Below are 17,430 nucleotides of genomic sequence, written 5' to 3'. Positions count from 1 at the left end.
TCCTCCAGAACAAGAGTCCCGTGACGGCACAGACTTTGTTTTCCTCCATGTGCGTGGCATAATTACTGTTCACTCCAGGGATGATAGGCTAACGTTTACTAGCTTTGTGGCCAAGATGCTGAACCCCTCTGCACCTCAGTTTCTTCATTTGTGAAATGAGAATAAGTAACATGAATCAATCCATATAAAATATTTAGAATACAGCCTTCAAATATGTGTTTCTATCATTCCCAGTGCCCACTACTGTGTCTGACACTTGGTAATGATCAATAAATGTTCAATAATGAACGTATGGGCCCACTGAATACCGACAGCCTTTCAAGGTAGGAAATAAATAGTAACTTTCAGACATGAAAAAACCAAGACTTAGCAGGGTTAAGGGACTACACAGGGCTTGTGAGCAGGGCAGGATTTAAAATCAGGTCTATGTACTTCCGAAATTTTCACCGTTTCCACGATGTCATGTTACTCTGGGTGGAGAAAACAAATGATCGAGGGACAATAAAATCGGTCACTTTAAAAAAGAAAAAATGGAGGAAGTAAATTTAAAAAAATTTAAAAAGAAAATAGTTGGAAGAAGTAAAGGGAGAGAATTTATTTATTTATATATATATATATTTATTTATTTATTTATTTATTTATTTATATTTTTTAATGTTTAATATTTGAGAGCGATAGAGAGATGGAGTGAGAGCAGGGGAGGGGCAGAGAAAGGGAGACACAGAATCTGAAACAGGCTCCAGGCTCTGAGCTGTCAGCACAGAGCCCGACGCGGGGCTCAAACCCAACGAATGGTGAGATCATGACCTGAGCTGAGGTTGGATGCTTAACCGACTGAGCCACCCAGGCACCCCTCCAGTGCCTCTTTAAAGAGTGCAGGCCAGCCGTCTTACAGAATGTCCCACACTCTGATTTCTCTAATTATTTCCTCTTTTTGGGTAATAATGTGACCAGAAGTGATGTCACATGGTCTTACTGAATCAAGTCAGGGAATCCGTGATGTCAGCTCAATGACCCTAGGTTTAATCACTTGGTCAAGGTGGTGAATGCCAGATCTCCATATTGTAAGGTTATTTGCCTTCTTGTGAGTAGTAAGGGTATGATACTTTGAGACTGTGCGAGTGTCTTTTTCCCAACAACCATCTACCTGAGGGCTTTAGCATCTGTTGATGATCCTTGCCTGAGCCAAGTTATTACACTGGGTTTTGTCAAAAGGTGATTTTCTAATTCTGTCTTTTCTTTTGCATTTATTACCTGATCTTGCACAAAACAGAACTCTACCTCCCTGTCCGCCCCCCCTCCCCCCCCCCAGGAATGCTATGAACTTACAGATTTTTAAAAATTCAGTGTCTATTATCATAATTCTTTCCAGGGCTTTGGTTGCCTTTGCAAGCCAATTCCTGTCTCCTTTTAAGATAAGCCATTAGTTTTCGAGTACTTACCTTCTTTCTGGTCTAAGCTATTCCAGAATCACATGGAACTTCTCTGCTAAGGACTTAGAATTAGCCACTTTCCAAGAAGCTCTGGTTCCTTTTATGGAGAGTGACATTTAGAACTAAAATCTAGGTGCTATGTGCTCATTGCTAGTGGGATGTCACTACTTCTAGGTCCTTTTCAGTGGACAGAGGAAAAATAGGGATTTCTAAAATGTATGAGTTCATATGGATACTTCAGTGGAAACACAATTCCCAGCATCCATGTATTTATTAATTTTTATCATCACATAATACACACTAAATAGCTTCATAATTATGCCTATGCCACTAACAAAAGCAACCCTAAATGAAAATTTCAAGATTTCTTTGCCGTCCCTTTTCTTCTTCCTCTTCCTCCTCCTTCCTCTCCTTCTTCTGTTTCTTCCTCTTCTCCTCCTCCTCCTCTGCCTCCTCCTCCTCCCCCTCCTCCTTCCTCTCCTTCCTGTCCTCCTCCTCCTCTTTCTTCTCCTCCTCCTCCTTCTCCTCTTCCTCCTCCTCCTTTTTTTTTTTTCTTCATTCTTAGAGCACGTCCTTCTAAGGATGTAGAGTATTGAGTTAAAAAAGTCATCTGAATTATTTTTTTTCTGTGTGGTTATGTTGTCAACTTGGTGTAGAAATAGATTTATTTGTGTGAATAACTTGATTTGAAATTCAAAGACACCACAAGTTGCATATTACATAGTACTAAAAATAAATTAATTGTTAAATAGCTTTATGGGGATCTCAAAATAGATGGAAAACGGAAAAAAAAGTAGATTCATTTGTTTCTGCACGATTCCATTTTTGGATTTACTTTTTTCATCCTTTTTGATTGAACTGTTTTGAACACATAAAACATTAACCTAGTTTGAAAGTCAACACTATATAAAAAGATCCTCAAAGAAGTCTCGCTCCCATCTTCCTTCCTTCCACCTCAAGAATTGATGTTTGCTCGTGTGAATGACCTTGGGTGGATTTCTGAGTCCCTCTGAGCTTTGGTCCCCAAAGGAGGATAGTTATAGTAACTATCTCAGAAGGCTGCTGCCAGGGTTCATCCAACGGGTTGAAGTTCTTCATATAGTATGCACAGAGTAAACATCCCATAAATGTCATCTGTTTATCTACTGTCCATCCTCCACAAGGCCCCGATTCCACTTATCAAAGAAAAGCCTTACTGAAGACATTGGAGCCCCCTTGGAAGCATGGGAAATCATTATTTATCCTTCAAAACTCAGCTTAAATCTCCCATCCTCTCTGGATCCTTGATAAGTCTTTACTGTCTCTTCAGGAAGAAACAGTAACACCACTGCACGAGCTCCCATGAGTTATGGCAACATTGGTTAGGAAAAGGTTTGAGGGCTCAGAGCCTGACTCCAGCAAAAACTGGCGGTACCTTTGTTTCCTCATGTATATACTGGGGTAACAGGAGTTTGCATGACAGGCCCACGAATTAATACCAGCAAAGTACTTAGCACTTGGCTCAACACATAGAAACGTCTCAGTACATTATCTACTGTTGTTTTCATGCTATCATTTTGTATTCAGTTTAAGAAAAACAATTTGAGGTTTGCCCTAAATGTGACACATGGAAGTCCTGGTGGCTTGAATGATCTTGTCTCTGTTTCCTGTCGGATAACCCCATCTTCAGCATGTGTATTTGCCCCAGTTGAATTGTATTTGTTTACATAAAATACTATGATGTATTTGGGGACAGGGACTGTATCCTATTATTTCTGGTTTCTGATCTGAGTTGATGGAAGTGCATGTTTGCTGCTTAAATGGGGAAATTCCCCAAGGCTGAAGTAGGTTGGAATTCACATTAGGGCAGAAGGCTATCTGTTACATTGCTTTTCCAGAAATGTTACATATCTTTTTTTTTTAATTAATTCATTTTGAGAGAAGAGAGAGAGAGAGAGAGAGAGCAGGGGAGGGGCAGAGAGAGACGGAGAGAGATCCTAAGCAGGCTCCATGCTCAGTGCAGAGCCCGACAGGGGGCTCAATCCCACGAACCTGAGCTCATGAAATCAAGAGTCAGACACTCAACCCACTGAACCACCCATGCAGCCCAAGAAATGTTACATAACTTTGATCAGAGGTTTACTACCTATGCTCCCTGAGAACCAGATTACGAGTTCAAGTTAAAAACCCTCAGCCCTGGGGCACCTGGGTGGCCTATTGGTTAAGCATTCAACTTTGGCTCAGGTCATGATGTCACAGTTTGTGAGTTCGGGCGGCATAGGGCTCTATGCTGTCAGCTTGGAGCCTGCTTCGGATCCTCTGTCCCCTCTCTCTGTCCCTCCCCAGCTCACGCGCTCTCTCTGTCTAAAATAAATAAGCATTAAAAAATAATAAATAAAATACATAAACAAACAAACAAAAACACCAAAACCTCATCCCGGCCAAAGCAAGAGGAAATACTGGTTATAACCTGATATGACCACACGGTGGCAGCAGAGGAGAGGGAAGGAATAGTTCTGCGACTGTCGGTAAGCCTAGCCACAGACTTGGGGCTTAGGGGCTGAGGGTATGTCTAGTACCCCGTACTAGTCACTTGAGAGAGTTTTATTTTTTTAGGAGGGAGAACTAGAAAGTATTACATTCACACAGTTTATTAATGAGGAACAGAACAAACAAAACATTATTTGGTGAATACAACATACATACACTTAACTTTCATATTATGGTCAGTTAAAGCTGAGGGAAACGTTGGCTCAGGAAGAGAAGAGGAAGGCAGGGGGCACCCACTAGTCCCCAGTGAAGAGTCTTGAGCTCCCTAGTTCAGAGCACAGGCTTTGTGTTCAAATCCCAGTCCTGTCATTTATCCCCAGTGACTTCTTGTCCCCTAACTGTAGTAGTGAGAGTGACCAACATATATTGAGACATATTAGGTGCTGGGTCATTATTCTAAGCACATTACTTTTTTTTTTAAATTTTTTTTTTAACGTTTATTTATTTTTGAGACAGAGAGAGACAGAGCATGAACGGGGGAGGGTCAGAGAGAGGGAGACACAGAATCCGAAACAGGCTCCAGGCTCTGAGCTGTCAGCACAGAGCCCGACGCGGGGCTCGAACTCACGGACCGCGAGATCATGACCTGAGCCGAAGTCGGCCGCTTAACTGACTGAGCCACCCAGGCGCCCCTAAGCACGTTACTTTTTATTTATTTTTTTTAATTTAAATTAAATAAAAAAATTTTAAGGTAAACTCTACCCCTAATGCAAGACTCGAGCTCATGACCCCAAGACCAAGAAGGGTCGTATGCTCCACTGACTGAGCCAGCCAGGTGCCCCTATTCTCAGCACTTAATGTGTATTTTCTTAGATAATTCTCATAACAACCTCAGAGAGAGATTATTATTCTCATTTATAGGTAAGCAATTTGCCCAGGGTCAACCAGCTAGTGAATAATCATGTTGGGACTTAAACCCAGGAACTCAGAGCTCAGAAGTCAGGATCTTAGTATGCTTGGCAGCCTTACCTATGCACAGACTATAATGATGCCCACTGAGAAAGGCTGCTGGGAAGATATGAGGGGTGCCTGCCCTGTGTTGGTGTTATGGACTGAACTAAGACACCAGTTCCTAGGGGCCCCTGGTTGGCTCAGTCAAGCATCCGACTTTGACTCAGGTAATGATCTCATGGTTCATGAGTTCAAGCCCTGCATCAGGCTGTCTTGCTCTCAGCACATGGTCTGCTTTGGATTTTCTGTCCCCCACCCTCTCTGCCCCTTGCCCCACACATGCACTCTCTCTCTCTCTCTCTCTCTCTCTCTCTCTCAAAAATAAATGTTAAAAAAAAGACACTGATTCTTAGTAAATTCTATAAATTCAAGAGAGGAAGGAGAAATAGGATACCTCAAACTTACCTCGAAGGAGAGTTGGTCAGAATCACAGAATCCTCTGCCCTCCAGGTAGGCCTGCTGTCCGTCTTTTCCAGAGTTGTGTATTTCTACAGCCTCCCTGTTACCTCTGAACACTTCCCACAAAGTACAGCCTTTCTAAAGGCAAGGATGCTGCCTCCCTTTTGGCAGAGTCTCAAGTCTTACAAGATTTAGGGCAAGGATTCTGCAATTGTGCCTTGGAGACCACCTGCATCAAAATCACCTAAGGTGCTTATTCAAAAGGAAGTTCCAGCCGTCCCCCACCACCCCGCCCCCCGCCCCGCCCCTGCTGTTCCTGGAAGTCTGGGGCTGGAGGGTAGAATACGCATTTTACTGAACATGCCAGGTGATTCTGATGTGTGGCAAATAGATTGGGAATAAGAATGGGGTGAGGGGAGGTGCGCCTGGCTCAGGTCATGATCTCAGGATTCCTGAGATTGAGCCTGTGACAGTTTGTGAGATGGAGCCCGGCCTCGGGCTCTGTGCTGATGGCAAGGAGCCTGCCTGGGATTGTCTGTCTCTCCTCTTTCTCCCCATCTCCTGTTCACACATGCAGGTATGCGCTCTCTCTCTCTCTCAAGAAATAAATCAACCTTTAAAAAAAAGAATGGGATGAAGGGAGGGCTTTTACTGTTCCTCATTTCAGCCCAGAGCCAGATCTCTGCTCAAATACTGATTCTAGGGGCGCCTGGGTGGCTCAGTTGGTTAACCGTCTGACTTTGGCTCAGGTCATGATCTCACAGCTTGTGGGTTCGAGCCCTGCATCAGGCTCTGGGCCTGGAGCCTGCTTTGGATTCTGTGTCTCCCTCTCTCTCTGCCCCTCTCCCACTCATGCTCTGTCTCTGCCTATCAAAAAAAATAAAGAAACATAATAATAAAAAAAATTTTTTTTTTTAAAAAATACTGATTCTACCATTTGTGGCTTGAAGCCTTGAGCAAGTTACCTCCCTGAGCTACAATGTCTTCATCTGTAAAATGGGAATAATAATGCGTGCCGCACAGGATTTTTATGAGGACTAGATGGTATGATGAATGCAAAGCCACCAGCACCAAATCTGGCCTATGTTTAGTTTACTTCCTGCCTTGTCATTGTGGCTTCTGAGGTCTGTGGTTACTAGATTTCACGATGTGGGTGGTAATGGTCTTAGTCATGGTTTCATCAAATGTCAGTTGTTCTGTGCTCCTTGGAGAGAGGAAGAGGTCTCTGTGCGTGTGTATTGAGTCAGGGGGTGGGGACGGGGTATCTGGCTACTTGCCAGAAACAGGGTTATTTGATTAGTTTCGCTCATCTTATTTTCCCAGCCTTTTCCCTTCCCACAAGAGAGGAGCTGACAATGTTCCAGTGTGGTTTGAGCGTGAGTGTGGGAATGATTATAAAGTCTCCAAAGAAAGCAATCAAGAGACTCTCTGCAAAGAGAAAGTGGATTTGGTTATGAGATCTGAAAGGGAGAGCCATGACTCCTGTTTCTAGGCGCTTTTAGTTAAGTGGAAGGGCATAACTCATATCCTCAAAGAATCCTCAGTGGATTCATACTCAGAACAAGAGTATCGGTCCCCAAAAGCAAGCAGAGAAAGCAAGTATGCCTTGGTAGGTCAATCCTCAGGATATTGAAGGGACTGGGACATGCTGTGTTGGAGAAAAAGGCAAATATCAGAAATAGTTCTGGGAGCTTCATCAGTTTGCTATGGAACACATCACCCAGAAACTCAGTGCCTTAAAACGGGAGTCATTTATTTTCACTCCCGCGTCTTTGGGACAGCTGGGTCCTGGCTGATTGGGCGGGGCTTCTCTTGCCATCTGCAGGTCAGGTGGGGGCTCTGCTCTAGGCTGGGTTTGCCAGGGTCACCTTGGCTGGAGCAGCTCTGCTCCATGTGTCTCTCATCCTTCTCTTGCCACCAGTGGGCCACCGGGCATGTCCTTCTCAGGGCAATGAAAGAAACACAAGAGAACAAGCCCAATATCATATCTTCTTTTCGTGCCTGTATCATGCGTCCTAATATTCCATCGACAAAGCCAGGTGCGTGGTTGAACCCAGAGTCACGGAGGGCAACGTTATGTGGCCGAGGGTGTGGATTCAGTGATGGGTGAACTGGGGCCATTGATGTAATTGGCCAGATTCCTCCATGAATTTCCTCAGCTCTTCTTTCACTCCTGATCTCAAGTCATCGCTTTCTCTTTGATGCTGCTGTAGCACTTGGTACCTCTGTCTGGCTTGGATCCCAATCCACACTGCCATTGTGTATGTGAGTGTGAGAACTGCGTGCACAGCCCTGGCGCCCAGTAAGTGACAGTAAGAGAGAGAGAAGAGAGCAGGCAAGGGAAGGAAGTAGGATCAAGCGACTGAAAAAACAGGACCGGCACATAAGGGTGAAGCGAGTGGAGGGAACAAAAGGAAAGAGATGCGAACAAGCTGAGCTAGGCTCTTGCCCGTTCACCTTCTTGGAATATTGATCGATTCCAAGTATTTTAAAGCAGTCGTATGTGCATTGAGACAGCGTCTTTGTGTTTTTATTTTCAGGTGTAATGGTTGCATTTTCCTGGTGGCCACGCTGCTTGAAAGGATACATAGTTTGATAGAAATCACATAGGCTGTTAGAAATCTCCTTTGTACCCCTGGAAGGAGTAATCAGTTTACGATTTAGGATTCGAGCCTCCTTCACTACTGAGATCTCTCCAGATGCCACACCTTTGAGACCAAGCCCGCCTTACTTTGTAATGCGTGAAGGTTATATTAGAAAGGAGGGAGTAGAGGCAGACTCAAATTCTTTTCTTGAAATGCAATTAATTATTTTTTCAGGTTGAGGTGGGTCATAGTGCTGCGTGTTATTTTGAATAAACTGAAAAGTTGCAGATATTGCTGCTGGGAGGGTGGGCTAGATTGATTTTGAAAGGGCCGGAAATCATTTCAGGGTAACCTGAGAAATATGGTGGGTAAGAAGCAGGCTTCTGTGTGCCACATAAAGGCTTTCTGAAGACAGACTGCAAACCCCCTTGACCTACAGCAGCAGCCTCACCTGGATAAGCAGAGGCTCTTCGGAGGAAACAGCCTAGAAACAAACAAAATAAGCATTTGCATATGCTTATTTTACTTAGGGTGTTCAAAATTGGTCTCTTTATGTTTCATGTGAAAAAGATCCAAGAGAAACTTCTTCAGTGGCTTTAAGAACTCCTTTGCAGGAGCACCTGGGTGGCTCAGTCAGTTAAGCATCCAACTTCTGCTCAGGTCATGATTTCGTGGTTTGTGAGTTCGAGCCCTGCATGGGACTCTCTGCTGTCAGCCCAGAGCCTGCTTCGGATCCTCTGTCCTCCTCCGTCTCTGCCCCTTCCCTGCTTGCACTCTTTCTGTCTCTCTCAAAAATAAATAAACTTAAAAAAAAAGTATATATATATATGTATAATTATATATACAGTATAATATAATATAATATATATACAGTATAATATATAATATATACAGTATAATATATATACAGTATATACAGTATAATATATATGTATAATTATATATACAGTATATATACAGTATAATATATATAGTATATATATTAGTATAATATATATATTATATTTTATATATATATATACTATATATATATAATATAGTATAATATACTATATTATACTAATATATATAGTATATATATATATATAATATATATATAGTATATATACTATATATATAATTATGCTATGTAATTATATATATATGATATACTATATATATTATATATATGAACACCTTTGCAGTCTTTCTGGAGATGGGGGAAGGATTTATCTTCCTGTCTCCAGGTCAGTGTCAGCCGCTAGGTCTACCTGAAGTAAAACACGGGGCCGTATCTAGGTGGGGGTGGGCTGAGAATGGGGCCCACGGACCCAAATGCCTGGTGACTGAAGCTATTTGCATGACCACTATTTCCGTCTCTTGCCTGTCTTACTGGGGGTCTGGAAGTAGAACACTCTTCCAGGGTGCAGCCAGCTCTTTGGAATGACATCTGAGCAGGATGACGAGGGCACGGCTGGTGGCCCAGAAGAGGGAAGCACTGGCAGTCTCCCAACCCCCACTGCGTCCCCTTATGCAGAAACATCACCTGGGAGAGGACCAGGAGACAGACAAAGCAGCAGCATATCACACGCATAGTCTCTGTGCCAGGTTCTAGAGACACAGAGAGAACTCAGGCAGGGTCCCTCCTGGTCAGCTCATAGAATGTGTCCAAGTCCCTCATGACACCTAGCCAGGTCCCTAAGGTAGGGCTGATGGTGCCCGTGTGGAATGGCTGATGAGCATCGTGACCAGTATGTTTGTGAAGCTTTAGACGAGGCACAGGGAGGAAGTGGGTTGTGAAACAAGGGACAGTCTATCTGTAGAGTAGCCAGGATCTGGCCTCACAGCAGGAGCAGGCAGCCTGGGGACTGGGCGGGATAGGAAAGGATGGCTTCAGTATCATTGCAGGTTTTGGTGGGCTGAACAAGTGTGTGTGGACTTGGGCAGGTCCCTTAACCACTCTGGACCTCATGTCCCCAGTTTATCAAACGAAGGGGTTGATTAGATCAGCGTCCCCTCAGGGAGGTGGAGGAGGGGCATCAAGGAGGCTGAGAAGGTGCCTTTGACTCTCACCTCACTTATACCCTGTGGCTCCACCCCCCTTGTTTGTTTTTTTTTTTAATGTTTATTTATTCTTGAGAGAGACAGAGAGAGTGCAAGCAGGGAAGGGGCAGAGAGGAGGACAGAGGATCTGAAGTGGCTCTGTGTGATAGCAGGGAGTCTGATGTGGGGCTCGAACTCACAAACCACAAAATTACGACCTGAGTGAAAGTCGGACACTTAACCAACCCACTGAGCCACCCAGGCGCCCCTTCCTTCTGTTTTCTATATGATGTTTCTGTGTAAGGTTTTATTAGAAAAAAAGAGGGTTGTTTTTGTTTTTTTTGGTTTTCACTTTGTTTTGTTTTGTTTTGCCTAAACTGATGGTCTAAAGATCGTTGAATTCCCATTTAGATCTAAACAGCAGAGCATAGGAGTTCTAGGACTGGGTGGTGACAGGTTTGTTAGTGGGAGCTGGAAAGGGCCTGGAAAGGCCGGGACTGCTATAGCTCTCCACCTCCCTGGAAGGGCAGGGGCCGGAAGGAAGGGAGTGGGGGAATGGGTGTGGATTTCTTGGAGAGACATAGGCATAAAAGAGAGACCTATTTGGTAAAAGACTGGACATACCAGGAAGCCTTTCTGACCCCAGATGTGTCCTCACCTGAGCCAGTGTGCCTGCCCTGGTCTGGGGTTTCTTCTTGTAAGTTCTTCCAAATCTGGGGTCTGGATTCCATGGGGCCCAGTGAAAATACACCTGAGCGACTCATAGCAAAAGGACTTGTTCTGATTCTGCTACCGACTAGCCCACCATCTTTGAGCCTCAATTTCATAAAGTGGCAATTAGAATACCCATGCTTTGTGTGGGTAAAAATAAATCAAGGGCTAGCACCTGATAAAAACTACCTCTTCCATCTGTCCCTGATGCCTGTGTCCCATCCTTTCTTTCCTGCTTTGCTTCATTTAATTAATTTATTTATAGTGCATGCCCACTGCATGCTCCTTCTACAGGATTCCAGATGTAGCCCAACAGGTGGCATCATAGTAAACAAGTATGAGAACAAAGAATTTAAAGTATGGACAGCTTCTAAAGGCTTATTAGCATAAACGTACAAACATTTATTCATCTCAGGTGTGCAGAGTGCCTCCTATGTGCCAGACTGTGTTCACTGGGAGAGGTCAACCCTTGACACATGGCCTGTGAACTTCTATCCATGTCCCAGGCAGTCGAGAAGTCATTTATTTGAGAACACCTGGTGATGGGATGGAAAAATAAAGTGCCAATCCCCCAGAGCAAGACCTGAGGGTATGCACCTTCCCGTATAGCTTTAGGTCCTCAGAAAATGATAGTGGACTCCCTAAGTGCCTGGGAGTGAATGTTGGAAGAGGGAATGATGTGGCAGAAAGGGTCCAAGCTCTGCCACCTAAAAATTATGTAAGCTTGGGAAAGTCAGCTCTTCTCTTTGAATCCGGTTTCCTCCTCTATGAAACGGGATCATAACAACCGCTTCCCTGGTTTTTGTGGGAATAACGTAAGATCGGGCAAAGCTCTGCCTCACGGTGCGGGTGCCTGGAAAGTGATAGCTGTTATTGTGAGTTTGGAAAAAAGCATAGAACAGATGATCACATTCATGAGTTGTCACCGTGGGTGATGTAGCCTGTGCTCGGTGAGGTCCAGGCCTTAGGAGTCGCCAGCTGAGATCCTCCTTCCGGTGAAGAGGGCTCGGAGTGCCCCCTGCACGTCACGGTTCCGGAGGCTGTAGATCACAGGGTTTAGCATGGGGGTGACTACAGTGTACATGACAGTGGCCACACGGCCCCGCTCTGCCTCGTACCGAGATGTGGGCTGGAAGTACACTGCAATGACTGTCCCATAGAAGAGGCTCACCACTGCCAGGTGGGAGCCACAGGTAGACACAGCCCGGAGCCTCCCAGAGGCTGATGGCAGCCGGAGCACCGCAGCTGCAATGGCCCCGTAGGAGGCAAGGATGAGCAGGAAGGGAGTGACCACCACCGCGGCACCCTCAGTGAAGATGAGCAGCTGGATGTGGCGGGTGTCAGAGCACGAGAGCCTTAAGAGAGGCTGGTGGTCACAGAAGAAGTGGGGTACATGGTGGGAGGCACAGAAGGACAGGCGGGCCATAAGCAGGATATGCAGGAGGGAGTGGACGTGGGACACCAGCCATGCGGTCCCCACCAGGGCTTTGCACACGGCCCGGGACATCGTTGTGGCATAGTGGAGGGGGTGGCGGATGGCCACATAGCGGTCATAGGCCATGGCGGCCAGGAGACAGCTATCGGTTACACCCAGGGCAAAGAAGAAGTACATCTGGGTCAGACAGCCAGCCACGGAGATGGAGCGGTCGTGGGCCAACAAGTTGGCCAACATCTTGGGTACAGTGACGGAGGTAAAGCAGAGGTCAGCAAAGGACAGATGGGCCAGCAGGAAGTACATGGGTGCACGAAGGGCTGGACTGGCCCGTATGGCAGCCACGATGAGTCCATTACCCAGAATGCCTGCTACGTACAGGACCAAGAATAACCCAAAGAGAGGCCGCCGCTGTTCAGGACTTGTTGTCAGTCCCAGCAGGATGAATGGCGCTCCCTCTGAAGACTCATTGGTAGCATCCATGGCCGGGCTGGTTCTTCACCTAAGACCCCAGGGGTTCCTTTTTACTGACGGGTCATCTCCCCAGCGTCAAAGGAAAAGGGTGAAGGGTGGCTAAATTGCTCAAGGCTTCCTGTCAATGGGGAAAATTGTGGGTACGGAGTCAGACAGCCCTGGTGTTACACACAGGTGTGACAGTGGGCAAGTCGTGTGACCGCCCTGAACCTTCTTCCTTTCTGGCCCTAGGTTTCCCATCTGTAAAATAAGGGAGCTGAACCAGGTGATCTTCCAGGCTGCTTCCAACTTTGATGCTTTGTGATTGTAAGCAAAAAACAGAACAAAAGATATTGCCCAGGATGGAGCCTGGAGAAGGAAGAAAATACAGAAGAAAAGATAGAGAGGCAATCAATACAGCAGGTAAGAGATCTGACCCCCAGGCACTTATTTCAGGAAAGTAGGAATGGGGGGAAATAGAACAAAACAAGATGGAAGGGAGGTACACATGAAAGAAATAAAAATCCCAAATCTGAAGGGCACATGTTTTATATGGAAACATAACTCCAAATACCTAAACACAAGTTGTGACATTTTAGAACCCTGAGGATAAAGAGCAGAGCCCAATACCTCCGAGCGCGTGGAGCCCAAGGGTCTAATGATATTCAGATAACAGTCTGCCATCAAGTGTTTCATCGACAGGAGATGGTAGAACACAGTTGAGCAATATCTTCAGATTCTGAAGGGAAAAAAATATTTTGAACCTAGAATTCCATACTTAACCGAAATAATAATCAAGCGTGAGAGAAGAATAAAGATATTTTCAGACTTAGCAAAAAAAACAAAAAACAAAAAACAAAAAACAACCAAAGAATCTGGATGACTCCCCAGATACCTAGCGAACTATCCCCGTGAAATCAAACACTTTTTGGGAAGCAAGCAAATGCACAACTCTCTGTGAGAAACTTGTCCAGACAGATAAATGCACTTGGCAGATGCAGGGACTTGACTCCTAAGGACACTGGCCACTTGTTTTAAGATCTTCCATTCTTTCCCGCCTGTCTGATTCTCACAGCAGAAATCTTGGACAATTCTCCAAGAGGGGGTCTTAAAAGGAGAGGGGTTTTAGGACACTGGTTTGCTGGAGGCTTTGCAGAGGCCAACCCTGCAGGGGAATGATCTCTTAATGATTTTTTCCTGTGTCCTTCTCTATCACAAATAAATAAAAAATTACACCAAGGCCCTCCCTACCCTAGTGTCTTCCTTTTCTTCCTCCTTTGGGTAAGAAGAATCCTCTGACCTTGGCTCCCTGTTGAGTGTGTTTTCAAACTCCCAATCACATCCCACCTTCCAGGAGAATGAGAGGATCAGGGTGGATGGAGAGTCGGATTGGCGGTGGGAGGTGGGGGCGGGGGGGGGGGGGCAGTTCTTTGTAAAATGACTTCTAAAAACTGGACCTGTTCTGGCCCCCGTCTTCATGGGTCCCAGTGAACATGAAAATGCACTGAGCTGTTTGCAGGAATATTCATATACAATCACAGACACACCCGCACAGGCTTGCAGATGTGTGCAGCCTCAAGCTGGTCTCTGCAAATACACAGGCACAATCAATCACACGCAGAAATGTGGACCCAGCACGCACATCACACATAAGTAAGCAGACAAATAAAACCACATGACCCATGGACTCAAATCATCATACACATAAACGGATTGTCAAATGCAGTCACAAAATGGCACTGGGGCTAAGAGAGTGATGATCATTCACATACTCCTGCTCATGGAAGCTTACAGCAGCAACACACGGCTACTGGGACCCTCCACACGTTTGTGCTTTCACTGACCACTTACCTGTGTAAGCACTCTACCAGAGCGTGTTTATGCACGTGCTATCGCTCCTGATCCCCTCATCCATCACATTCTCATGCACAGCCTCAGGGGCCCGCAGCCTCCCGCTTTCACGCACATGGCCACACTCACCTAAGCTCATGATGGGCCACGGCAGAGATGCACCACCCTGGAGGGGCACATCCACGTACACGCTGCCCCAGCCCCCCAATGATACAGTGAACGGTGACGGTACTGCACAATCATAGCCTCACACAAACAGCACACATGTGTCTCGTGCACGCTTTCCAGTCTGGCCTTTTGCCCCAAGTGTACCCTCTGGCCTCTTCGCATCGCAGGAGGGAACAGCAGTGGGGGCCAGGTGTAGTCTGTCCCGGAGCGTCGGAGGAGGGAGTTGTTAGCCACAACTTACGGGGTTGGGGGCCTCGGGAACACCTTAGCCCCAGAGGCAACCCCACCCCTTCGCTTGGCCCTCATCCCTGGGGCAGGAGGCAGCTCAGCTCTGGGATTCCTTATTCTTCCTCTCCAGGGTCCAATTTGATGGCAGAAAGGGTGCTTGGCGTCGCCTCGCCCTCGAGGGACATTCAGAAGCTCGTGTGGTGAGGTTGCTGGCCCTCAGCCCCTGTCTTGTGAAGGCCAGAAGCAAGGGTCAGGCTGATTCCTGAACCCCAAGCAGAGTGAATGGGGGCAGGGGCAGGGGAGCCCAGGGTTTACCGCATTAGCTTCTGGGGCCAACCCGCCTGTCCTCTCAGCTGTGGCTTCTTGCAGGAAGTGTAGGAGTACAGGAGGGTTGTGCCTCTGGTGACTGGCAGTATGTGTGGCTGTGTGTGTGTGTGTGTGTGTGTGTGTGTGTGTGTGTGTGTAGGATTGTATGCCGGGGTGTGGAGACAGACTGTGTCTCTATGCAGCCAAATATGTCACGGGCTTGAGTGCGTGTCTGAGTGTGGCAGCTACATCTGTGTCCGTGTGGGTGGCCATACCTATGAAAGTGTTTCTTTGTGCATGCCTGTTTCCCATCGGGGATTGGGTCTGTGTTGGGAGGGAGTGTGTATTGTGACATAAGGGAACGATGTTGTGTGCAGCATTCCAGGTGGGAATGGCTTGGCATGGCTGGGTGTCAGAACAACCATAAAGGGTGGTTTGGAACATAAGAACACTCCATGGTTCCCTATTGCCTATTAAATAAAGTCCATGTTCCCTATGTGATATCTCACCCATGGATATCATTCCCAGACCCTCAATCTTCATACTCCCCTCTGCTTCTTTTCTAATACATTCCTCTCAAGCCGGTTACATTGGTATCCCTAAAGTCTCCCGCACACGCTGGGCTTGTTTCGTTTGCCATGTCTTTGTGTCCGTTTGTCCTTCCCCCATGGAACGCTCCTTTGCCAATTTCCACCCATGCTTCAGGGCCCACCTCACCTTGTGCAGTAAGTGCCCTAAATCAGGCCCCCAGTTTTCCCCACCTCAAGCCTGCTCTTGTCCTGACTGCTTATCTTGGTAAATGGCGTTGAAGGAGGTTTAAAGGGGAATGCTTTATCAGCAACTGGGGAGCTTTACCGGACATTCACTCTGGGGTTGAGGATCTGTGTCTCTTCCCTTACCCTCCAGAGTGGGCTCTGTTACTGCCTTCCACTCCTTTCCCTTCTCTCTTGTTTGTTTTCTTATCTATCAAATAGGCCCAGCATAGTAGCCTGCAACTTCATGGTAATGTGTAGGATTTATGTAATTATTGCATTTGGTTGTTCCACTGCTGCGAAACATGGACATCCTGTGGGGCCACGGCAGTGGACGGGGCCAGATGCTTCTGGAAACTTCCCTGATCGTGGTGGCGGCTGTATGTGTCACGAGAGCCCGAGAACCTGCAAAAGGAAGAAAAGACCACTGAGGGGGTCTTTTAAGTATAGACATTATTGAATTGTGGACAAAATTCACATTCTTGGAGGCTGCCAACTTTTCTGATAATGCCTCCGACCGTTGTCATGGCACGTGAGTTGTTACAGTGAGGTAACAACTGTTAGAATAGGAGGTGGGATAGGAGGTAAGAGCTGGAGAAGGATCGTAAAAGCTCGTGATGGAAGAAGCTGTTTTAATTTACGTGAACCTTTGTCACAAGGTGCTGATTTGGGATATTGTACCCTCCGCGCTCAAGATGCAGGCTCATCAGAAAATAAGGTGACCAACTGCTCTGGTTTTCCCAGCACTGGGGCAGGTGCTCAAAGAACTTGGTGTTTTAAAACCAGGACAGCTCTGGGCAAACCAGGACGAGTTGATGATCCTGTCAAGAAACCTATAAAATTCTCTAAGATATGAGGAGACAGTTTTGTGCATATCCCTCTGTCTATCAGACTGGGACCCCCCGCCCCCACCAAGAAGACCACAGTTACCGAGAGAGAGGGTACCCTGGTCCTGATATCAAGGAGTGCCACATTCCCAACGAGCCGGGCTGAACCTTCTGTCTTCTTGCAATCTCGGTGCCTGGTGGCTGATTTCTCCTTGAAGGGAAGTTGGTGTGGTGAGGTTGGCCCCTGGCTGGGGCTCAAGGAAGAGAATCTGTGGGGAGCCTATTAGAGTTTGAGCCCCATACTTCAACACTCCTGGCCTCATCTCAGCTAAATCAGGGGAAATGGAGGAGAGATCAGGTGGAGATGACATTAGCTCTGGCCATGCTTCACCTCTCCTCAGCTCCTGCCCTAACTCTTCGGGTCCCCTCCTGTCCTGCTTCTCTGCATTCAGGGACTTCCCAGGAAGAACACAGTGCCTTGGGCCTTGCCCATATGTACCTGAGTCATGTATGAGTCATGAGTCATGAGTCAAGGAGACAAAATCTGTCAAAACCGTGAACTCTGGGTGGAAGAAAATCCCAAGAGCGTTGGGTCAGAAGGTTCTAGCGTGACTTCAGGCTGAGAGCATTGTTGTTACCCAGGAGGGTCATGGCATTCCCTCTCTTACCCCTGATTCTGCTTTTGGATGTTGTAAGCCAAACATAAAGCAGTCTACCGTACTGGACCACATGCTAATCAGAGTAGGCTCATAACCCTGAATGAAATTTAAGCACACCAATAAC

The 17,430-nt window shown here is 46.4% G+C and overlaps 1 protein-coding gene across 1 annotated transcript; it reads right to left on the bottom strand.

Moving 5' to 3' along the window:
- Positions 1-11,505: 11,505 nt before the first annotated feature.
- LOC115500120 (olfactory receptor 1K1) lies at positions 11,506-12,545 on the bottom strand. The gene has a single exon (XM_030294462.1). It carries the CDS (start codon positions 12,543-12,545, stop codon positions 11,595-11,597), a length of 951 nt encoding a protein of 316 aa, XP_030150322.1. The 3' UTR covers positions 11,506-11,594.
- Between the last annotated feature and the right edge of the window lie 4,885 nt (positions 12,546-17,430).

This window comes from Lynx canadensis, chromosome D4 (genome assembly GCF_007474595.2).
Source record: "Lynx canadensis isolate LIC74 chromosome D4, mLynCan4.pri.v2, whole genome shotgun sequence".
In the NCBI taxonomy this organism is placed as follows: domain Eukaryota; kingdom Metazoa; phylum Chordata; class Mammalia; order Carnivora; family Felidae; genus Lynx; species Lynx canadensis.
This window is presented reverse-complemented; position numbering and strand designations above follow the sequence as displayed.

Bases quoted from the DNA above. Each gene is read 5' to 3' on its own strand.
- LOC115500120 (XM_030294462.1), bottom strand. From the start codon at position 12,545: ATGGATGCTACCAATGAGTCTTCAGAGGGAGCGCCATTCATCCTGCTG.